This window comes from Mustela nigripes, chromosome 1 (genome assembly GCF_022355385.1).
Source record: "Mustela nigripes isolate SB6536 chromosome 1, MUSNIG.SB6536, whole genome shotgun sequence".
Taxonomy (NCBI): domain Eukaryota; kingdom Metazoa; phylum Chordata; class Mammalia; order Carnivora; family Mustelidae; genus Mustela; species Mustela nigripes.
The window spans coordinates 115273469-115298688 of record NC_081557.1 but is presented as its reverse complement, the minus strand read 5'-3'; the positions used below and the strand labels follow the sequence as shown (position 1 = coordinate 115298688).

Genomic DNA, 25220 nt, shown 5'->3' with positions numbered 1-25220 from the left:
GGTCATGGTACGACTATAATAGAACCATTTTGCTACCACCCAGAATTAACTGGCTAGTTTCCCCAACTGATGCACTCTGAGGAACAGCATTTAAGGAACAATAAAATAAGCTGATGTTGTGAAAACTGACAAAGACCTATCTTGTAAGGTGGAATGAATGCATGTGGGCGTGAATATTATGACAGATGGAATACATACTCAATCTAGTCCCTTGGTCTCCAACATCGTTCATCAGCAAATTTTCTCTATAAAAGGCCAGAGGGTAAGGATCTTTGGCAACAGTGGGCCACACAGTCTCTGCAGCAACTACTGAGCTCTGCTGTTGTAATGAGAAGGTAGTTTACACAACATGCAGACAGATGCGTGTGCTGATGCTTCCCTATTACCTTATTTACTAAAAAGGGCTGGATCTGGTCTAAAGGCCATTGTTGCTGAGCCCTGTTTTACATCAGGAGTAGAAAATAGCTTGTGCATTGGAAACTAATGGCATATTTGATGTTGGTTAATTGAATTTAAATTAAAAAAAAAAAAAAGGAAAATACCTTGTGTTCAGGTTAAGATTGTCCTAGGCTATGACTACCACAGGGTGAACGTAGATGTGCTGTTGCCAAAAGCCCCTGGATTCCAAGAACGTTGTATGTGGTAATGTCGTAACGTATCACATAATGTTACTGCTAAATTGTCTTAACTTTTGCAAAGTCACCCAAAATTGGATACAGCTCATGTCTTCTAGATACGAATGCACAGAAAGAATTCAGGGCACACAAATATGGTTACAGTGATGCAAAGAAGGGGCATTTCATTGTTTGGGAAGGAGAAGGCTAGAGGGGCAGCTTGAAGGAACAAGGGACAGCTCAGCCTCGAAGGAGGGGTTCATTATGTGGGAATGGTATTCAGGGCAAAGAGAAACCCAAAAGAAGTGTGACTTATCATGGTGCCTTTGGAATCCTGCAAGTAGTTTTTCACACCATAGCTTGTTGTGAAAATTAAAAAGCATTTAGGGTCTGGTGTACAGTGAGTGCTTAAAAAGTGTTAGCTATTATTATTATTATTCTTTTTTAAGGATTTGAATTTTATCCTTTAGCTGAGAGCCATCGAAAGGCTTTAAGCAGGTATAGACATCGAATTTAATGTTGAGGGGAGTGACACTGGTGGTGAGTGGGAGGTGGACCGAAGGGGGTTGCAGCTGATGGCAGAGAACCAAGTAGGAGGCTATTTAATATGCATGGGATTCGAGGACCTGCGCAAAGCATAGAAAGGAAGGATTTCATAGATATGTATGAGGCAGAATCTTCAGGGCTCAGGAAGGTGGAGGGAAGGGAGGAAGACTACACTAACATCCCCCCGCCAAGTTTCATTCACGGGCAGAGGATGCAGGAAAAGGACTACTTTTGCAAAAAAGTTAAAATGTTCAACTTTGACTATATGGAGTCTGAAATGCCTGAGGGTCATCTAAGAAGATAATTCTAGGAGACAACTGCCTATCAAAGTCAGCAGCTCAGAGACGACAGACAAGCTGGATAAACAGATGGAAGCCATTGGCACACGGTGGCTGAAACGGATGATGGAGGGAAAACGGGCCTGGCACATTCTAGGCACTCACGGAATGTAAAAGGAATATTACATTTATCAGGTCGTTTTCCCAATATGTACAGTTAATTTTTAGAGTGGATAAAGATTTCCCTCTCATCGTTTTTCCTTTTACTTGTAGCACAGGCCTTCATGAATCAATGTGACTTTCCATTAATTCTTTGTGGTTATGGGTCCAGCTCCAAGGGCAGGCTCTTTTTCTGCAATGCCAGTGAGCCCTGGTGTTGATTTGGTGCTCTTTGTCTTATTGGGGATATTTTAGTCTCATCTCCTCTGGTAGCTGGGGCTCCATTTGGCCATTTCTATGATAAATTGGCTAGTTAGAAAGCTGTGTTCATTCCTTTCTATCTCTGCTTTTATTATCTACTTAAGGAACAGTTCCCAGTTGCATCTACAGCCAATAATAAACTTCCTTCTGCTTTTGACTTAAGGGCTCCAGAAAATGAATGGAATCAGACTCCTATGCACTTAGAATTTATGAAAGCAGCCCAACTAGAGAAACTTCAAAGTTGCTCGGTCAAGAATAGAGGACTTCATCTTCCTAGCAGTGGGATATTTGGCCTCTGTGTGAAGCTTTTCTGCTTTATTCCTGGTTTGAGAGACAAAAGACATTAATCTTTTGCAAGCATTGTTCAAAAATCTGATTTTATTTACTGCACAAACTCTTAATAGGATTAATTATTTTAGAACAAACAAACGTAATATTTTATTTGTGTGAAAATAGTAGAAGCTGACATTTTCCTTTCAACTATTTTCTGACAGAGTGGCAGGTTTTTTTGTTTTTTTGTTTTTAATTTTTCTGAGATGTCTTCTCATGGAGAACGTTCAATATAAAAATCTTAATCAGAATAGGATACAAAGAATAATCTTAAAAAATAATACGATCCCTGATAAACACAGATGCAAAAAATCTTCAACAGAATATCAGTAAGGTGAATCCAACAATACACTGGAAGGATTATACACCATGATCAACTGGGATTATTTCAGGGATGCAAGGATGGTTCAATGTTCACAAATCAGTCAACGTGATACACCACTTTAATAAAAAGAATAACAAAAATCAGGTAACTTTCTCGATGCAGAAAGAGCATTTGATAAAAGTCAAGATCCATTTATGACAAAAATTCTCTACAAAGTGAATACAGAGGGAACCTACTTCAACATAATGGAGGCTATGTATGACAAGCCCATGAGCTAACATCACACTCAATGATGAAAAGCCAAAAGATATCCATCTAAGATCTGGGACAAGGATGCCCACTCTTGCCACTTTTATTCAACTTAGTGTTGGAAGTCCTAGCCATGGCAATCAGACAAGAAGATAAATAAAAAGCATTCAAATTGGGAAAGAAGAAGTTAAATGGTCATTTTTTGCAGATGACATGACACTTTACATGGAAAACCCTAAAGACTCTACCAAAAAAGCTATTAGAACAAATAGATGAATTCAGTAAAGTTATAGGATACAAAATTAATATACATAAGTCTGTTGTATTTCTATATACTAATAATAAGCTATCAGAAAAAGAAATTAAGAAAATAATCCATTTATAATTGCATCAAAAACATTGAGAAATAAATTTAACTAAGGAGGCAAAAGACCCATACTCCAAAAACTATAAGACACTGATGAAAGAAATTGAAGATAACACATAAAAAAATGGAAAGATATACCACATTCATGGACTGGAAAAAAATCAATATTATTAAAATGTCCATACTATCCAAAACAATTTAAAGACTCAGTACAATATCTATCAAAATACCTATAGTATTTTTCATAGAATGAGAACAAATAATCCAAAAATTTGTGTGGAACCACAAAACCCTGAATAGCCAAAGCAATCTTGAGAAGGAAGAATAAACCTGGAAGTATCATGCTCCCTGATTTGAAATTATATCACGAAGTTATAGTAATCAAAACAGTATGTATACCTCAATGGATACATACCTCAGATAAAAAAAAACAGATTAAAAACAGATACATACCTCAATGGAACAGAATAGACAGTCCAGAAATAAACCCAAGCTCATGTGGTTAATTAATCTTTGACAAATGAAGCCAAGGGGAAAAGGCAGTTTCCTCAATAAATGTTGGGAAAACTGGACAGCCCCTTGCAAAAGAATCAAACTAGACCACTTTCTTATTAACCATTATACAAAATAAACTCAAAATGGACTAAAGACTTGACTTAAATATAAGACCTGAAACCATAAAACTCCTAAGAAAACATGGGAAGCAAGCTCTTGAACAACATTTTTTTGGATCTATCTCCTCAGGCAAGTACAACAAAAGAAAAATAAACACATGGGTCTACATCAAACTAAAAAGCTTTTGTATAGTGAAAGAAACCATCAACAAAATGAAAAGGCATCCTTCTGAATGGGAGGATACTTGCAAATGATCCAACCAGACAGGAATTAATATCCAAAATGATAAAGAACCCATATGACTCAATATAAAAATGCAAAAAAAAAAAAAACCAATCAAATAATGGGCAGATGACCTGAATGGACATCTCTCCAAAGAAGACAGACACGTAGCCAACAGATACATGAAAAGCTACTTAATCTCACTAATCATCAGTGAAACACAAATCAAAACCACAAGGAGATATCACCTCATACCTGTCAGAATGGCTATTGTCAAAACAACAAGAAATAAGTGTTGGTGAAGATAAGAGGAAAAGGGAACCTTTGTATGCTGCTTTTGAAAATTGGTGCAGCCACTATGGAAAACAGTATGGTGATTCCTCAAAAAATTAAAAACAGAACTAGCCTACAACCTAGGAATTCTACTTCTGAGTATTTACACAAAGAGCACAAAAACACTAATTCAAAAAGATATATGTGTCCCTATGTTCACTGCAGCATTAGTTATAATACAATTTACAATCATAACAGCCAAGCTATGGAAGCAACTTAAGTGTCCACTGATAATACTGATAGATAAAGAAGATGTGGGATATATAAATATATACACACTCACACACACACATACACACACACACACACACAGTGCAATTTTACTCAGTCACAAAAAAGATGAAATCTTGCCATTTGTTAGAACATGGATGGACCCAGATGGACAACATGGCTGGTATTAAGGTAAGTGAAATAAGTAAGGCAGAGAAAGATGAATACCGTATGATTTCACTTCTACGTGGAATCTAAAAGACAAAACAAACAAACAAGCAAACAAAGCAAAGCGAGCAGATGGGCGACACAGGGGAAGGGGACGCAATGCCCAGCACAGGGACCAGAGTTAATAACACTGTAACCGCTTCAACGGTGACGGATGGTAGCGAGATTTATTGCGATCACTTCCCAATGTATATATGTGTTGAATACCTGTGTACACCTGTAATCTAACACCTATAATACTGCATGTCAGTTCTACTTCAAATAAAAACAAAACAAAACAAAAATGATAAGGTGTTTCATGAGTAAGTCCAGCTTAAGCTAGAAGGGAGAACCAGCATTGACCGCTTCGATGATTTATTGCACTCAGTGAGCTGCCGTTGAAATGACTTCAATATGTGGGCTATCAATGGAGCAGCGTGTGGTACAGAGGTCCCCAGGCTACTCTCCTGGTATCCAAAGACTCACCTTCAGAGTTGGGGAAGAGCCGACATAAAGAGGTGGAGGATTCCCTTGCCAGCCCTCAAGTCGGTAGATGTGTCCAACGCGAGAGCAGGGGACAAACAGCAATTTGCCGCCACACTGCCATATCTATCGGGGGAAAAAACATGTGGAAGTTGCTTCAAATATCAAAATAAATTATACTTGAAAATTTGTCTTATAAATGTAAATGTAAAATCTAAATTAGATACAGTGTCCATGGGGAATTCATAGATGAAACGAATCCTAAAATAGCGTTTTCAAACTCCTAGGATACCAAGCAAGGCAGTATGGAATGCAGTAATATTCCACTCCTCAGGGCCCCTTGTGTACTTGTAGCTTTAAACAACCTTCACCCATGTAACCTTGCAAAGGCACACAGATTCTTCATTCCTGATATCACTCGCCGTTTCCAAGGCTAATGGATTTCCCACCTGGGTGATTATTATAGTAACCTCCAAACTGGCTTCTTCACTTCCTGCTTCTCTCAACTCTATGCTATCCTTATTTATAGTAAGATTATTCCAGCTGAAGGGCAGCTCTGGGTCATGTTATTCCCTTGCTTAATAGCTCCAATGGGTTGCCCCTGACTTATTAAATTCAGTAAAAATCTCTTGGCTCAGCATCGGAGTGCCTCCTCTATACAAGCCCAACATACGTGTCCACTTCCCCTTCTTGGATGTCTTTCTTACTCAGGCCATCAGGTTCTGCTAAACTGTGCTCTCGCTGTTTGCTGAACATATTCTTCTTGTTCCCACCTTTGTACCTGCTAACCCAGTCTACCTGCCCTGGGGTCTCCTTCTCCCCCTTTATCTCGGCCTATCGATATGATGCCCACCTTCCTAGTCGGCCTCAAATCCTCCCTCCAGGATGATGCTGTTTGTTAATCACACCAACTGAATGCCATCTACCTTCTTATTGTGTAATGAATTTAATTCTAATCTCTCCTTAGGAACTCTAACTTCCTTGGGAGCAGGGAGTTATTCTTCTTTCGTCTCTGGACTTTTAAGACAAGAGCTAAGTATCTGTTTAACTCCAACTGTGATATAGTTCTCTTTCTTATTGACAGTGGGAGGGCGAGTGGGAGCATGGACGTATTATTGTCCAAGGACTGCCTCAGCAACAGGGTGGGTGCTGCAGGAAGGCAGCTCCAGGGTCAGTCTGAGGACGCAGAGTCATGGCTGGGGTCTGCTTCTGTCCTGAATCACCATGTCCTACAGTGATAAAGGGCAACAACAGTGTCAGTGGATGGTCAAATGTGGCCCCCACACATGCAGATTCCCTAAAGGGCTTTTATAACAAAAGGCTTCAAGGCACAGAAAGCCTGGAGGGTAAGGTGGGGAGTGGGGCAAGGAGGTACTTTCATTTTTTTAAAAAGATTTATTTATCTATTTCAGAGAAAGAGAGGGAGAGAGAGTGAGTATGTGTGTGCAAGCAGGAGGAGGGACAGAGCGAGAGGGAAAGAGAGAATCCTCAAGCAGATTCCCCACTGAGTGCATATCCTGACACGGGGTTTGATCCCAGAACCCCGAGATGGTGACCCGAGCTGAAACCAAGAGTCGGACACTTGACTAAGCCACCCAGGTGCCCTGGAACTTTCATTTTTGAAGTTTGCTGGCTTCAGTGTTGCGACGAGCCATATAAACATAGAAGAAGTTGGGAGTTGGCATTTTGCCCCATTTTTTCCCCAACGGCATGAATTCTTGTTAGTTGTTCTTTATAATTTAGAGAAATGCATTAAACAGTCCCCCCCACCCCAAAAGAAACAAGCCTTATCTGAAAGTCACAAAAGTCGGTAACGACTTAGAAAACTGCGTTTGTTTAAATGAAATGTTACCTTGTATGAGATCTCAAAGTTTTCACCACCCCAGATCTGGAGACCTGGATCATACAGACCCAGTTCAAAGAAGAACTCTCGTTCAATGGCAAATAATCCGCCAGCCATGGCAGGGGACCTAAGGGAAGAAACACTGCAGTAACTATTAAAGATAAACCCCCAGTACCCCTTCACCAACAGACAACAGCCTGTTTGGAACACAATCTAAGTAATGCACAGAAGAGACAACACTGATGGCCAAACATTAAGAAATTACAAAGCCTTCACAAAACAATCTGTTTATAATTCTTTACTGAATTTACTGATTTCTATCTGAAATCCAATTTGCAGTTCATTATGAAGTAGCGCATTGCACCATTCTGCCAGGAGAGGGCGCCTTAGTTCCCTTGTTGGTTTGAAAATTTAAGCCTTGAGAGTTAGTTAAGATAGAATTTTCTCTTTCACTCCTAAAAATACTGAGCCATACAGCCATGGTCTGCCAACTGCTCCTACAATGATTTATGAGTCATTCTAGGATGAGTGAAACCATAGACCATGGAAGTAGTCTGTCATTTTTTAATTTTATAGCTCAGGGGCATGCCAAATAAGGGTGTAAATCATGGCTGAACAGTCACAGTTCATTCAGAGTTTGCAAATGTAGCACGGAAACGACACAGGAGAATTAGACATTAGCTATTTACTGTGTCGGGAGGTAGAAATGCAAAGGGGCGATCTGCGGGCTTCCTGAATGGAATCTTGAATTGGGTCCTTTCTGGGGACAAGCCACTCACATCTCTAGAGGAAGAAATTTTCATCCTGCGCCTCCACAATTAATGATCAATGCGTCTTGATTCCTAAGTAGATTCCTCCATCTCAGAACCTTTTTCATCACTACACCTAACATTCAATTTGTCACTAATTCCTACTGATTTCACCTTGAAAAGGTATCTGGATCTTGTCCCTGCTGCTTCCATCCCAAACCAAGCTCCCGTCACGTGCACTGCTATGGTGACACCCCTGACTGTCTCTTCTTCTGTTCTGCCCTCATCCACATCGAATCTCACAGCAGGCACCGCAGACTCAGTGTGGGCCCAGGGATGCCAGCCTCTCTCCCTGCTCTCCATGAGCAGCAGGCTTTCTCCTGAGTTCTTCACTGCTCTGCTCACACCTCCAACATGACAAATGCTCCCCTCTCTCAGGGTTTCACCTCGACTATTCGCTCTCCTGAAAAGTTCTTCCTCCCTGTCCACCGGACCAACTCCTGGCCTTCCGGGCTCCTCCCAACTGGATGAGGTTCTCTCCCCGCTAAGCTCCATGTACACTGTGGCTTGCCTTCGTGCCGCTTTTGGCGGTTGCTATTCCAGAGTTATTCGTGTACTGATCGGTTTCATTTCTGTCTCACCCCTTATATTTTAAGAGCCACAAGAGAACATTTCTTTGAAAAATTTATCCCCAGGAAACAATGCCTCGCACATAATAAGCATTCATTAAATATTTGTTGAGAGGATAAATAATAAATCAAGTAATACCTTCAATATTAAAGGAAATCACATCAAGCGAAGCGATTCTCTTAAGGTATGCTGCCTGACTTGGTAAGCAGAGCTATTACATTCTTGGTTATTTTCATGGCACATTTATTTAACTCATTTAAAATTACTCCATTGTAACCATGCCTTTTTGATCTTTAAATGTATTCATGTATACAGGGTGTGGGTGGCTCAGTTGGTTAAGCGACTGCCTTCAGCTCAGGTCATGAACCTGGAGTCCTAGGATTGAGTCCCGCATTGGGCTCCCAGCTCCACAGGGAGTCTGCTTCTCCGTCTGACCTCTCGCTCATGCTCTCTCTCACTGTCTCTCTCTCTCAAATAAATAAATAAAAATAAAATATTTAAATGTATTCCTGTTTATCTCAGTGTGTATTTTAAGATTCATCTTAACATGAAAACTGGTGAGTTATTTAAAGGGATACCCCCATGAATTTTTCTAGCCTGCTTCAAAAAATTCCTTTACTAGCCACGCCCATGGAGTTGGCAGAAATATAAATATAATCATTACCCTTTATTTTGTACACCAAGAAGTTCTTGTCAAATCAAGTATGTAAGCAGTATATTCTTGGACTGTTTCAAAAAAAGAACTTCAAAGGGAAATTTGGAAATTGTCAAAGCTTAAAATTCTATAATTTCCTTATGTTTGCCATCTCAGTATTTGAATATCATGACCCACCCAGATCCCGCCAGCATTTGCGTGACATTGGAAGCAACTTCCCAAAACAGGGTTCTAACATTATCAGTAGTATAACAAGGAGAGAGAGACCAAAAGCAGAACCATAAGATCTGAAAAAATTAGACACATTTAGAAGCTATACTAACATAAGACAAAAAAGTTTCATTTGGAGTCACTCTTGAAAGGCAGTGAATGTTTCAGCTAAACAACCAAAAGAATAGGGTAGGATAAACTGTTCTATTTGTCCCATAAGAAGGGACAAAAGCTGACTTTGGAATAAAGTTTCCTTTTAATCAAATGTTCTTCTGAGAAGGAAGTAATAAAGGGTTCTATGTAATATTTTCCAAAGTCATGTATTTCTACACACCAAACCTAACCCGGTACAAAAGTATTATTTATGAGTTAGCATACAAAACAAAAAGAAGAAAAAGACAAGAATTCTCTTCTATTTGCCTTTCATCGTTAACACTACGGCCAAGGGATCAAAGTGGACATGAAACTTGGACTGGAAATGATTTATGCCTTTTTAATTTACAGAATGAAACTATGGCCAAAAGAATACAATTTGATGTCTACTCTACTAGGACGGAAGGGCAAAGATTTTTTCTACTTCTATTTGAAACCAATGCCATATAACCCCATCCCTAGATTCCCCCCACCGCCCCAACAAATGAAGCTTGCATTTAGGGAAAAAAACAATTACAAAGAAGCAAATGTGAATTCAAACCTCGGAAATAATGCAAGGGAAAAAAACTCTTACAGAATCTGCAATAGCAACTACAGTTCTAATAACAAACTTTTTAGCTTGGCAAGAGGTTAATATGTTAGCAGCCACTGGAGAAAAGAAAAACATGGAAGTGATTTAGTGATTACCGATATGGTTCAGTTTTTGTCTTTCTCATTTTCTTCTCGCGAGGGGTCAGAGGCACCCGTTTCCAGAGCATACTCCAATCCCATGCTCCTCGGGCATACCCATCTTCGTCACCACCCCCTTGGGGTACAATTTCATATGTGTTGCCATTTATGACATCTATAATCGGCACAGTGCAAATGGTTCTGTATTGTGTTGATGATGGCAGCAAAGATGAAATGCAAGGGTATGTATGGACCCACATATTTATACAAGCACATGGGGAAGGAAAAAAAAAAGTACTTAGATAGACATTCCACATAAGAACATAAAGTAGCAATCTTTACCGATAAGGTTCAGTTTTATGTTTTCTTTTGGCCTTTTCCTTGTGGCTTAGAGGGATACGTTTCCATAGTAAACTCCAGTCCCAGGCCCCTCTGGCAAAACCATCTTCATCCCCACCTTGCTGCGGTTCAATGGAATAATCATTCCCATCTATGTAATCTATTAGAGGCACAGTACATGTAGTTCTGAAACATTTACAGAAAATGAAAAAGCGTTTAAGAACCCAAAACTGACTAGTTTAGCATGCCTAACTATATTGTCTCTTTTTATTATTGATTTTTTTTTTTTTTGCATTGGAAGATTTTAATACCTGATGGAAAATTGAATGAATGTCTTTAAAAGTCAAGGAGCCCTTTTTTTGTGAAGGAAAGATGCAGCAGACTATTCCCTTGGCTTACAGACAAATGTCAGGGACAAAGAGCCGTGTCTTTGAACTTGATAGCGCTTTCTCATTTTTACTTTGGTCGTATAAGCAATTTTCTCCTGGTAATTTTTGCATTATTTACAAGATTTTCCTGGCTGTTATTTTCCCTCCTTATTTCTCCATTAAATAAAAATGAATATGAATATAAATGTAAATGTGCGTGAATGTGCGTGTGACCATGTGTGAGTGTGTGTGTGTACAGAAATAATACCAGCTACATACTCAGCGGTTCTCCCAACTCTGTATTCCTTTGGAAAAACTTATTATGAAAATCTGTCTCTGTTCCTTGAGTGCATCAGGATCTTTTCCTGTTCCTTTAATTGCAATAAACAGCTGTCACAGCAAAAAAAAAAAAAAAAAGTACAGTATTGTATTCCTGTTTTTTAAAAAGAGAAAAACAATCACTCAAAACCTGCTGAAGAACTTAAGTAGTGGCCTGAGAATGCAAAGCAAAAAATACCTCTTATTTGGGCTTCATAAAATGCTACTCCTATAAGACCAGTTATGATTAACCTGCAAAGATAATTTTGCACCCAGCTTGTTTTAATGGTCATCTTTGTCAGACAGGATTTTAAAATGCATTTCCTGAAACAGAGACTGCAGCTTTCATAACCATGTTAAGGTGCTTTTTAGAGGCTTAGAAACCAAAGAGAAGAGAAAAACCTCCAGGGCTTAGAATTCTGATGTGGGGGGACTAGATTCAAGCCAGCTGCTTTATTCTCTGCAGATGGTGGATTCCCAGGGGACAGTGGGGGTGGGGGTCACTGTGGAGTAGATGTGGGATTGCTGTGGACCCTGCAGAAAACCACTTCCTCACCGTGCCTGGAGACTGCCAGTTTTCACCTGGAGAGGGAAGGTATGTTATCTTTCTTCACTTCTCATGATTCTCAGATTTCTAAATAAATAGTGTAAAGTGTCCTAGAGAGATCTCAGTTTGATAGTTTATTAGCTGCTTGAATCAGGGCAAATCAATTAATTTCTCTAGGCTTCAATATCCTCTTCAGTACCATGGAGCTAATAATATTTACCTTGCAGGGCTGCCGTGAGGATTAAAACAGCGTGTGAAAAATGTTTATGACTGGCCTTCACACCAAACCCTCTGATGCTTAAATCCCCCAAAGTTCACCCTTTGACTCATATTATTCACCACAGGGACATATCTCCCCCCCCTGCCCGATTCTGAAATAGTCAGAATTCTGGACTAAAAGCAGGAAAGGCTTCTGGAACTGGGAGACTGATGCTGCCTTCCACTGTTCAGACATTTAGACATTTCAGACATGTAAATGTAACGGCGACTGACACATTCCATGGAGTAGCTGTCGATTTCTAAACTTTAGAGTTTCCATAGGAACCCGAAGCCTTGACATGTGTCACAGCTGGTCTGAAGTAATAATTCAAAAGGGCATAAAAAACCAATAAGTGTAATTTCAGAGCGTGCGCCTTCAGGCTTTAGAACCATTACCACAGGGTAGAGGGAGCCATTAATGTTACTCTTTGAGAAGGCTTCTTGGAGCTAGAGGATGTCTGTTCAATAACCTGACCACAAGACCATTCTTGAGTGAGACCCCCTTGGCTTTTCATCCCAAATGCCTGACTGCCTGCGTCTGAGTCACCCCCAAGGCTGGGCGGGCTCCCACCCCTGGACACAACGAGCTGAAGGAGCACTTATGCTCCTCCTCAATGCTTGAGGCGCTGAGGGAAACGAATCAGAAGAATGAGAAGATGATTTGTCCTTCTACGACAAGGTTTACTGTTCCCCCAGGAAAGAAAAGAAAGCAAGGTAATGTTACCTGTCCTTGGAAATGGGAGCTACCAGTGGTGCATACCAGTTAAGGGCCACCTCACAGTGGGCATCAAGGTATATCAAAACCTTAAAGAAAAGAGGCAGGTGAAAGAACATTCCTCATATTTGGCACATCGTGTGTCACACACAATTTAAAACTAGATGGAAATATAAATCAGCATGAGAGTCCTTCTGATATACAAGTTATCTGTTTAATCTAGCCAGCATTTTCATTTCAATTAAAAAAAAAAACAACCCAACATCCGAAGGGTACTTTAAAACATACATGATCGTTTACTTAGCAAATCCAAGATGATGAAAAGGTAAATATCCGACGTTCCCTACCTGTCCAAGTTTGGCCTTCTGGGCGCCAATACTTCGTGCTTGAATCAAACCTTCTCTTCTCTCATTTCGAAATACCTTCACTAAGCCATTCCACAGCTTAATATAGTCATCTAGTTTTCCTTTTAAGTGTTCTATGAATAAAAAAATTCAATCAGCATTACAAATTACATTGATGTCTATAAACCAGTCAGACTATAATTTTTTTCAAGGAACAGGAATCGGCAACAGGTCCTTTGGGCAGTCAATTTGAAACAGACTGAACGTTTGTGGGAAACTCAGGTAATGTGCATTATTTGAATTAATATTTGAGCTTAATACACCTACAGAGAACTGGTTAGCCTGAGAGTTATCAAAGATTTCTCCAAACATTAAATATATGATGACTAGGCTAGCTGACATGGAAACCGTTTTTATAAAAAATTCACAATTTTTTAATGTCATATCTAAAAGCTTTAAGGCAAACATTTTGTTTGCTTCGGCAGAAGAGAAGTCTCCAGATTTCTGAAGATACACTGACTATAAGTAACATTACGTGACTTTACTGGCGTCTACACAAGGTATAGGTTAACATTTGTTTCTTGGCCATCTTCCTCCCGCTGTGATCAGCATTCAGGGTTGCAGTCTTGGTGTTATATAGTTCACATCAAGTTATCAAATAATAATCAAAGAATACAATTTTCTCTTTATTTTGGGTATCGACGAGAGTATGTATGTATGTATATCCATATATATGGATATACATATAAAAATATATATGCATAAGTGAATATTTAAATGTAATATTTAGATATAACGAATAAACATACATGTATTTATTTACAATCTGGTGGAGAAAACTGTTAGAAAAATAAGACACATTTGCCAAAATTTCTACCTTGGTTTTCCAGGTGCTAGAGTAGTTTTTATTTGTGTCACTATGAGCCCCTGAAATTGACCCATCATAGCCACAGAGATCTTGGATCTCTAAAGATGTTTCTTGGGGACACAAAAAATATTTTTAAGTTGTTTAAAATTTTGGACCATGAACACATCAACAACAACAACAAAGGCTTTATTTATTTATTTTTTAAAGATTTATTTGCGAGCGACTGAGTGAGACAGAGCATGTGCGGGGGAAGGGACGGCATGCGGAAGGGAGGAGAGAAACTGAAGCAGACTCCGCCCTGAGTGCAGAGCCCAGTGTGGGCTCGATCCCAGGACCCCAAGATCATACCTGAGCCAAAACCAAGAGTTGGAAGCTAAACTGACTGTGCCACCCAGGTGCCCCATTAGCTCGACTGCATGATGTGCTGGTGCTTAAGTAGTCAAATCAGGCTATATACTTAATACTTGACTCATTTTTAGGGAGCTTATAATTAGAAATACATCTATATACAGGTATTTAGAATTGAGAAGAAAAAAAAAATCCACCTTTTTCTATTTTGGCATCCAGTTTTAATGAGTATTACAAATAAAATTCTTATGCTGAATTATATTTTTTTCCTAGAGAAATCTGGGTACTTTTCTCATCAATTTAAGTGATTTTTTTTTTTGTTTTGTTTTTAAATCTTACCTTCTGATTTTTTTTCATCTCAGTAACAATCCTAAATTACTTTTTTGAAAGATTTTATTTATTTATTTGAGAGAGAGAGAGAAAACAGGGAGAGGGGCAGAGGGTGAGGAGGAGAGAGAATCTCAAGCAAACCCCCCACTGACAGGGAGCCCGGCACGGGGCTTGAACTCGCAATCCTGAGATCCCCGTCACAGTTGAAATCATGAGTTGGACTCTTGACTGACTGACCCACCCAGGTGTCCCAATCCTAAACTGCTTTTTAGAAAGTCTTTCTGAATTGCATTTTGGTGTTCTTTGGGCTATGCAATCTACATAAATCTAAAATAAACTGCTATGGCCAGAAATGAGCTGATAGCCTATTTTCCAAATGTAGATTCTTAGTTCAGGTGAGCCAACAGATCGGTTGGTCAATCAAATGACTTCTGGCTTCTTTGGGATCCGCGCTGTGGTAGATTCTAAGAATGCTCACAATTGGGGATTATTTATTCTTTCCAACCTGCTGGGGGCAAGCCAGACTATATACCTCGCCACGGTCCGTGAGATGGGGACAAAATGACGTGAGGCACTTGTGAGCACAAGGGCTAAAATCAGTGCTTCACCATTAGCTTCTCCCTGCACAAGGCAGGAAATGTCTGAGATCAGGCTGCCATGCAATGGTGATGTGGGGCAGAGCTGGGCTGACCCACAGAAAACACGCAATAGGAGCCAGGGAATGATACAGTCCTTGTGGTTACAAGCCACTGAGAGTGTGGAGCCCATTTGACCTCAGCTTCACTTAGCCTCAAGCTGCCTGACATACATGCATGCAGGAACATGCTCTATTTCAAGGTCCCACACCTTGTTTAGAGAGGACACTGTATTTTCCAGAAACCCAGATAGTATGAGCACCCAGCTCCTCTACAAGGTATTATCCTAGTATTTTGTCATTAAAAAAAAAATTATAACTCAAAGAACAAACCATGTTCCCACTCACGGGCCAGGACTGACAAATTTTAAGGTTGTTTTGAAATTGGGAAAGTTATAGACTTTCTGTAGCTCTGTTCAAGAGTATAACCCCAACAAATGCTTTACTGTACTCTGTAAGTGAAGCGGGCCGTGCACTTGATTGCTGTTAAAATGTGTTATAAGAGACTGAATATTAGAGGTTTACAACAACAGAAACACTGATCACCAAAATACTAAGGTAAAATGGACAATAACCTGAAGTCTAAAATTTTGTGCTCCTTTTCGAAGCCAAACAGCTATTTTAGGATGGGAAACATACTTTAGTATTTCTTCACTTTTTTTTTAAGGATATGCTAAGCTTCTATTTGTATTAATAACATAGGGCTTCTTAAAAACAGCATAACCGCATACATGAGATTTCTCAGTTATTTTTGTAGATGTAGGTTTTCCTAAATCTAAAATATTGTCGATACCAAGAGGATTACTTTAAAACCTATTTTCAAATATTTAGCTTGAGACAGGAATGTGTCTCAATGAATGTGTTCCTTAATGAAAACACTCCTATCATAGAAAATTGCAACCAAGATAAGATGTCTAAGTGAAAGGGCATTTGACAGGACTAAGAAGTTTAAAGTTTACATTCTTTAGTGTAATTATAGGTGATTAGTTAGAAAAAAGTGATTAGTTGTATAAAAATGACTGGGAAAGGAAATCGGCCATATTTCTATTTCTTCTCTGTGCTAACGCATGTATACAAGATCAAGATTCTGGTCATGTCTTTGCCAAAACAGCAGAGGTTTATCTAGACTGCAAGAGTTACAAATGAAGTTTTGGAGAAAGCTTTTTTGTAAAGCTGTTCTGAATGGTATTTTCATGCTACCCATGTTCTGTCTGCGCTGAATATATTCAGTGGTATCACTACTTGTACACAAAAACTCTCTGCAAAACTTATTTGTCAAAAAGCAAATATCCTGCTGTTATCGAGTAGCCTGAGCTCTTCGGTCAATATTCAAAAAATTCAACTCAGTTTTATTCAATATTCAAAAAATTCAACTCAGTTTTATGACAGGCAAAGAGGAGTAAGTAAATATCCAGATCTGGGTTTCTGCAGCACAATTACATTTTTTACTTAGCATGCTGATTTGGATGTGAACTATAGCATTATCTATCTTCTCATACTTGTGCCATTAAGAAGATACATTCAGCTTACAATAATGGATCTACTTAAAGAAAAAAATGTTAATTTAAAAAACCCACTTATCTGGAAAACCACCACTCAAATCTCTGTCTTGCCAAGTTGAACCAAGACTACGCAATACCTCCCTAATGATAAGAGCTGACTCCTTAAAAAGAATAAAAAATAAAATACAATTTCCTTTTAGTCAATGTACTACATCAAATATAGAACAAAATAAGCTCCAGTAGCTACTTTGTATTATAAATAACAATGGCCCACGGTTTCTGGTCAAATTCCATATTTGCATCACTGTTCAAGTGCAAAATACAGACTATTAAACAGGTATGTGGGTGTCACTTTGACAACCACGAATGGAACATCAGGTGGCATTGCAACATACACACACTTACACTTTTTTGATCTTTCAGTAAATCATCTCCAAAACCAAATTTTTATAAAATCTAAGACCCGGAAAATTGGTAACATGTAAGATGGTACCTAAGCACACAGATTTATGAGCCTGTAGATTTGGATGCATCTGTTAACTACTATCTCTGTGGTGTTTGGCAAGTTACTTAACATCTCTGAGCCTCGAGTGTAAAATAAGGATGATAACAACTTCCGCCTCAAGGATTATTGTCAGGATTAAACAAAATAATCCATACACAATGCTTGGCACATGGCCAACTTGCTGGTAACAGATGCTGTCAAGGGATGCTAATTATTAATTTTTAAAGGCTAATTAATTTTAAAATTACATTTTATAATTGTTCCTAATTAACTTATTTCATAGACAAAATGTCAATTTTCTATAGCCATTACCTTTATTACTGAAATCATCAATTAACACAATTTCTGCTAAATATTTCCTTGGAGTCCTTTTAATTACACTGTGGACTGTTCTCATGAGGGTTGACCATCCTTCGTTATGGAAGACAATGACAACACTGGAAGTGAGCAGGTTTTCATCATAATGCCAATACTTGCACCTGCAAAAGGAAAATTTCACCGTGTTTACTTAGAGGAAATGTATAACGCAGCGTTCCACACCTACTATGATTATGTTTTCTGATTGAATTAAATATCATTGACTTAACCGACCTTAGTGAATGAGACACAACCTTTTGTGTCTTAACAGAAGCACAAAACAGAAGAGAGAAGATGCTATGAGATGCAGAGACTCATCGATAGAGCTCCTTCCTAACCAACTGACACTTGCTGTGTGGATAAAGAGAATTAATTTCTGGGTATGTGCTTCCCAGCTGGGGATGTGTCAGATATTATTTACAGCTATCAGGGCTGAGTTGTTTTTTTCCATGACTTAGATCTCAGTTTATTTTTCTTTTTAAAACTTGAGTTTCTAGTGCAAAGGATTTGTTTCACTTGCCGTGTACAAACCACTAGGTAGCTGTGTTTGAAAGCTGTACCACTCTAATACGGTTAAAACATTCAGAACAAAACAACAACAAAAACAACAAAACCTATTAAATAGGCTGACTTGTGGCATATAGCAGAATAGCAGACATTAAAAAAATTAGTGTTGGATGCATTTTAAAGGTTCTAGTAAGGTTTAGTTATTAGATTAGCTAAAGGATATTTAGCTATTTTATTGTTTTATTTTTATTTTTTTAATTTAAATTCAATTAGCGAACATGGAGTGGCTCATTAGTTTCTGATGTAGTGCTCAACGATTCATTCGTTGCATGGAACACCCAGTGCTCATCTCATCACGTGCCCTCCTTAGTGCCCATCACCCGGTTCCCATATCCTCCCACCCCCCCTCCCTTTCTGCAACCCTCAGTTTGTTCCCAGAGTCCAGAGTCTCTCATGGTTTGTCTCCCTTCAATTTCTTCCCATTCAATTCTTCCTCCCTTCCCCTATAATCCTCTGTGCTATTTCTTATATTCCACAGATGAGTGAAACCATGTAATAATTATCTTTCTTTGATTGACCTATTTCACTTAGCATAATACCCTCAGTACCATCCATGGTGATGCAAATGGTGGGTGTTCATCCTTTCTGATCGCTGAGTGATATTTCACTGTTTATATGAACTACATGTTCATTATCCATTCATCTGTTGAAGGACAAACTTGGCTCCTTCCACAGTTTGGCTATTATGGACATAATGCTGCTATGAACATTGGGGTGCATGTGCCCCTTCTTTTCATCACATCTGTATCTTTGGGGTAAATACCCAGTAGTGCAGTTGCTGGGTCATAGGATAGCTTTATTTTTAACTTCTCGAGGAGCTTCCATACTGTTTCCCAGAGTGGCTGCACCAGCTTGCATTCCCCCCACCAGTGTAAGAGGGTTCCCCTTTCTCCACATCCTCGCCAACACCTGTTTCCTGTCTTTTAATTTTAGCCATCCTAACTGACATAAGGTGGTATCTCATTGTGGTTTTGATTTGTATTTCCCCAATGACACTGATGTGAAGTATTTTTTCATGTGTCTACACAAAATTATTTGAAACAACTGTAATAGGAATAAAGTTCCCAAAAGTCTTTTTCTAATTGAAAGGAGAGTCCAACCAGGGCCTGATAGATATTCAAGGAGCAAGAGAAGGTTCAATGAGTTTCACAAAATATCTATATATTATACAGATATATACATACATGTGTATATATTAATGCACATTTATTTTTGTTTATTTTTTAACCCCAAAGCTTTTCTTGAAGTAAATAAGCTTGTTTCCAAGATTAAATTTAAAACCATGAGAGCAATAATTAACATTATCAGCCTGATAACCTATCCCAGCATTTAGAATAGTAACTGTTTTTTAAAATGGGGCCTGACCCAATACAGATGGAAACAGCCTTTTCTTAGGTGTTTATTTTCCTTTCAAAATTGTTCTAAATTATCTATGTTTTTAGAGGTTTCTGTAGAAATGCAGACTGAGTCCGGTAATCCATTTAAGTCCAATTTCCTACATCTGCATTTTCTCATTAAACAAGTATTAATTACCTATTACGCCCATGCTCTCTAAGCAAGGCCCTAGGGCTATCGCATTGAGGGGGTTCCCCATGGTTTCTGCCCTTCCGAAGCCATGGTCCTACAGGGGAATCGAGATGCAAAACAAATACCTGTATTTTCCCTGAGTGTGTTGGTGCAAAAACCAGGGTATATATGACAGATGGACCTCACCTAGCCTCAACACATATGGTCAGGGAGGACTCCTACAGTCAGTGATTTGAGGGTGAGACCAGAAAGATGATTAAAAAAAAAAAAAAAAAGTACTGACCCTCAAAAAGTGGGGAGAGAGTAAGGAGGAAAGATAAAAGCACAAGAATGAATCATGCGCATATGATACAGATACTATAAGAAGTTGGACGAGTGGGGAGCCTGGATGGCAGTTCTTAAGCATCTGCCTCTGGTTCAGGTCATGATCCCAGGGTCCCATAGAGCCCCACATCATCCCACTCCCTGCTCAGCAGGGAGCCTGCTTCTCCCTCTCCCACCTCCCTTGCCTGTGTTCCCTCTCTCACTGTGCCTCTCTCTGTCAAATGAATAAATAAAATCTTTAAAAAAAAAAGAATTTGGAAGATCTGTATCATTAATTAAAATATGAAAGATAAACACAAGTTAAAGAGGAAAAGTTACAAAGAAGGGCATTTGCAGTATAACAAATATCAACTTCTTATATGCCTGGAAATGTTCTACGTGCTTTACTTTTATTAATTTATTTAATCTCCCAATACCACTCACTCTGAGGTCAGAATTATAAATGTCTCTGTTTTACAGACGAGGGGACTGAGACTCAGAAATGATTTATCTAAGATCATACAGCTAGTAAGTAATGAAGACAGGAAATAAACCTAGGCTATCTTGAATTTAGAAGAATCTTGTTAAGCATAAAACAAATGAAAAAAAAAATACTAGCTCTACCTATGTATGAATGGCTAAAAACTGACCTAAGATCTAAGAATTGAGGATGAAACCAAGTATCATCTCCATACAAGGCATCCATGGAACATACTGTTATGTTCTGTTCTGCAGCGAGGAGATGGCCCCAGAAATGGGGAAGGAGTAGGGCAGTGTGGCAGCATCTAGCAACAGATTAAACCAAGAGGGCTTTCTAGTGTAACCCAAAGTTGAGATGGGCGAATGCTCTTTCAGAACGAGTTAAAAAATACAGTAGTGGAAGAATGCGTATCTTGAAAGATGTGATGAGCGTTTCTGGAGAGAAACCAATCTGGGCACATAGGTTTAATTTAATTTAATTTTTTAAAAAAGATTTTATTTATTTGACAGAGAGAGAGAAAGAGTGTGTGCGAGTGCACAAGCAGTAGGGAGGAGCAGAGGGAGAGGGAAAAGCAGGGAGCCCGATGTGGGGCTCGATCCCAGGACCCCCAGGATCATGACCTGAGCCGAAGGCAGACACTTAACTGACTGAGACACTTAACTGACTGAGCGATTTAAAATTAAACCTGTGGCGCCCCACAGGTTTAATTTTAAATGGGTAGGGATAACAGTCCCCCAAACAAATTCTAACCCCGATGTAAGTTCAGGCAACCTTTTTCTTTCTCTGAGTAGAACCACTGAGTTTAAAGCAACAGAACCGGAGAGCACAGACAGCAGTTTTGATTTGTAACAAACACCAGAGATGTGAAAATATTTAAGACATGGTAGGACATTTGGGACTTGCTGATTTCTAAGGCAGCAGATGACAACTTGGGGGACACCAGGGTGTTGCAGTTAACTCTCTGATTCCTTGATTTCGGCTGTGGTGGGGATCTCAGGGTCATGGGACTGGGCCCCAGGTCAGCCCCTGTGCTCGGTGCAGAGTCAGCTTCAGATTCTCTCTCTCTCTCTCCCTCTGCCCCTCCCCCTGCCCACGCTGTTCTCTCTCTAAACCAAATAAATAAAATCTTTAAAAACGGATGACAACTTGGGGAAATGAGCAGACGGGGAGTTTGAATGGAAGAGAAAGGAGCTGAAAACACAGAGGGACTGAAGGGGAACGGGGAGAGGTAGAGTGAAGTCAGGAGACAGCGTACGTTGAGGGACACCATCACTGTCCTGGGGAGAGCTGCACGTGGAGACAGTTTAAAGGTCTGGGCACGCTACCTTGCCTTCCTCCATAGGACAAGGGGACAAGAGAGCTGGAATAGAGTGTGCTGTCTCATCTTTTCATCCCCTCTTGCCTACATACAGTTCAGAAATAACTCCAAAGATGTTTAGATTGTGTGACAGTTAACAACTCTTGGTGTATATTTTCCCTGTCTCAAAAATAACCAAAGCAATATACAACTTGTACAATACAGAAGTGTACGAAGGTGAAAGCTCCCTCCTTTACCTCTCCCCATCTATGTAAGATTTTATTTATTTATTTATTTATTTGACTGCGATCATAAGTAGGCAGAGAGGCAGGCAGAGGGGGAGAAAGAGAGAGAGAGAGAGAGGAGGAAGCAGGCTCCCCACAGAGCAGAGAGCCTGATGCCAGGCTTGATCCCAGGACCCTGGGATCATGACCTGAGCCCAAGACAGAGGCTTTAACCCACTGAGCCACCCAGGCACCCCTGGCTGTGTATTTTTGAAATTTTCTTATATTCACTCAGACGTATAAATGTGTATGTGTATATATACACAACACACAACATATATTCAGATAAGTAGGTATAAATTCTTCTTTCATGTGATTATGTACAGATTTATCTTATTATCTCTTTTTAACTTTTTAACTACTGCATAATATTCCACAGTATGGCTTAACCATTTCCTTATTGATGGACATTTCAGTTGACTCTAAAATTAATGTTACAATGATCATCCTTGTGCATATACCTCCATGCCTTTGCTTAGGCATCTTTCCTATAAAATGCTCAAGGGTGTATGCTCATTAAAGGACAGGAGTCTCATCTGTTTTGCTCACCATAATCTAACACAAAATAGTTGCTCCATAAATATTTATTCAGTTGCTCTGAGGATATTTTTGGAAGACCTCTGGATGCATTCTCTTTTCTCGGTCATGTCCACCCTCCCCCCTACAACCCTTCTAATTTGAGGTACCCTCAAGAACAAGTCCACATGGCCAGTGGAGGAGGGGACATTCCTCTTCCACAGAAAGGGGAAGGAAAAGCATTATTAGTAGCGAGGGATAGAAAAACTGGAGGGAACAAGATGGGAATGAAAGCAGATAGAAGAAAGGATGTGTGCTTGGCCTCCATTTCTGAACCTGAGCAGGAGATCACCAGCAGGGTATGGTTGTGGCACAGAACAGAAATAATGTTGAGGTGTACTAAGGCAGAGAGGGTTAAACACAATCCCCTTTCCCACCTCTTCTTTGCAGTCTCCCTTGGCTCTAGGATGGAACCGGAGAGCTTGGTATTTCCACATGCTTCCAGTGGGAGTACAGAAGGCAGCCGAGCGTTAAGATCTAGGGGCCTGCCAATAGTCACTATGGGAAGGGGTAAGATGATATGTAGCAGAGCTATGGCGTCGAAGGCTTAAGCCAGGGACTGGCCCTCAGGGTTCAGAGGATCCACAGTGCCAGTGAAAGCCAAAATGGAGATGAGTCCCTGGAGTGGGGCACGTGGGGAAGGGGCCATCCATCCCAAGGAGAGCAGGAGAACTGACAAGAAGTTACTACAACAGGGGTTCCTTCAGCAGCAAATGAAAAAAGAGGTCAATACACCTGGGAAGACAGGAGGAGGCAGCAGAGATGGAGGGTCAACAGTCCAGAGCTGCCCACAACACCTCAAGAATGCAAAACTGTCCTATCACCTGGATGTGACAGAAGAAAGGAAAGGAAGAGATGAGACACTGTGGAGAAGAAACAGCCCAGAGAGGGAATATGAACTTCAGGCTGACAGGACACTAGCCCAAAGGAGACCTTTACGCCAATGCAGATTGGGTTCCCTTTAATGACTAGCTTTCATTGGCCACCATCAGCCTGAATGCAGGTTCAGGAGGAAGTTTAGCTCTTGGGCAGCTTCTCTGACTTCCCATTGTGAGGTAAGTCCACTGCCTGGAGCATACGGAAATAGAGCTCGTAATATACATAAGCCTTAGTATTGAAAGAAGCACCCAAGGTATTGAGGTAAAACCCCCTATTTTGCATCATTCCCCTCACTTTACTGGTGTAGAGTTTATAAGTTCGAATGAGAAGCAAGGTCAGCTGAACCAAGAATGCCACATTTAAAGGGGTGGGTTTTGTTATAGACTTTTGGCTAATTTCTGCTCTCCGGCGCTTCATTTTCCAAGACAGCTTATAAATCCTCTAACGTCAAGGACAAATCAAGGTCACAAATAATTCATATTCAGATTACAGGTTTGCAGTGATCAAAGCTACTCTTATTCTTAAAGTTACTTAACAAAGTATGATCATAGCGACAATGTGGGCCAGGTCCTGGGGATCAGAAGAAAGGATGGGAATAAAAATTCTCATGGTTGTTATTCTATAACTTAAAAAAGTAGATTTCAAAACCAAAAGTGAAATACCTATGTATAATTCACTTGTATTCTCTGTACCAGCTATGTTTTTAAGGTCTGTAACAGGATATATGGCTTTGTTGTACTTAGACTTTATCAATAAATAATATCTAATTCAGCAGAGTATGAAAAACACAACATTCTTAGGCTGCCAAGCCCTGTAATCCATATAGGCTATCATTGATCTATGGTAGAGTGTACGTGTGTGTGTTCACACATGCATCCACATGCTTTTTTAGGCATGGGAAACAAACCCTCAATTTGGGGAACACTTTTTAAAATTATCTACTTTTACTTTTAAATAAACTAGGGATATTTCCTGTCTCCATCTAAAACCTTTTTGGCTCATTCCCATGATAAAGTAGAAAATTGTTTATGATTTACATGAAACAGTGCTGACACCCAATGGCTGAATAAATTAGTAATGTAGAATATAAAATTTAACTTAGCATTCAGAAACCAATATACATTTTCAATGAAAGGAGAATTACCACTGTTAAACCAAATCGCTCAAGTCAACAGACTGGGGGGGTGGATTTTACCCCGGTATTCAGGATCCATGCACTTTGACTGAAATGACACGAAGTAAGCTCCTTGAGAACATGCTATGGTAGAATGTCTTCCTACAGTTCATTACACACACCGAGATGAAGAACGAAAGCATCAAAGAAATTTATAAGTTACGCTTCCTGATCACCATTCTCTGAATATGCTCCTTTCTGTCAATGTTGTTCCCCGAAAAGCCTGCTATAATCCAGATGTGGACTTGCTACCATAAAGGTGCACTATGACAACCCTTACTCTGGATAAGAATCCTTTACAAAAGCAATTTAAAATTACACTGGCACTGGATATATTTTTCTGCAACCATATCATACTGTTAGATCACAAACCCCTACAACTTTTCTCGCCTGATTAGCATTAAGTCTAATGTTTTTCATTTCATTCATTCTAATGTTTCTCATTTTCATTCTGTGTTTCTGCAGCTGAACGCCACATAAAGCACCGTGTTTACACCTATCACATTTTACATTTTTGGCTTGGGTACATGTTCCAGCAGGATCTGCTCTCTTTGAGGATTTTGTCAATTGGTGTATACAACCATTCCTCCT

At 39.6% G+C, this 25220-nt stretch overlaps 1 protein-coding gene across 2 annotated transcripts in view; it reads right to left on the bottom strand.

Moving 5' to 3' along the window:
* Positions 1–25220, bottom strand: part of GALNT7 (polypeptide N-acetylgalactosaminyltransferase 7) — a 142833-nt gene that overhangs the window by 12000 nt on the left and 105613 nt on the right. Inside the window, exons 3-8 of one of the 2 annotated variants that reach the window (XM_059372077.1) lie at positions 17497–17663; positions 13001–13131; positions 12663–12742; positions 10451–10633; positions 7052–7169; positions 5203–5325 (exon numbers count right to left, since the gene is read on the bottom strand). In XM_059372077.1, coding sequence (XP_059228060.1) covers positions 5203–5325; positions 7052–7169; positions 10451–10633; positions 12663–12742; positions 13001–13131; positions 17497–17663 — 802 coding nt within the window. Of the gene's footprint in view, positions 1–5202; positions 5326–7051; positions 7170–10126; positions 10310–10450; positions 10634–12662; positions 12743–13000; positions 13132–17496; positions 17664–25220 lie in introns of both variants that reach the window. The other variant, XM_059372072.1, reaches the window with a different exon arrangement.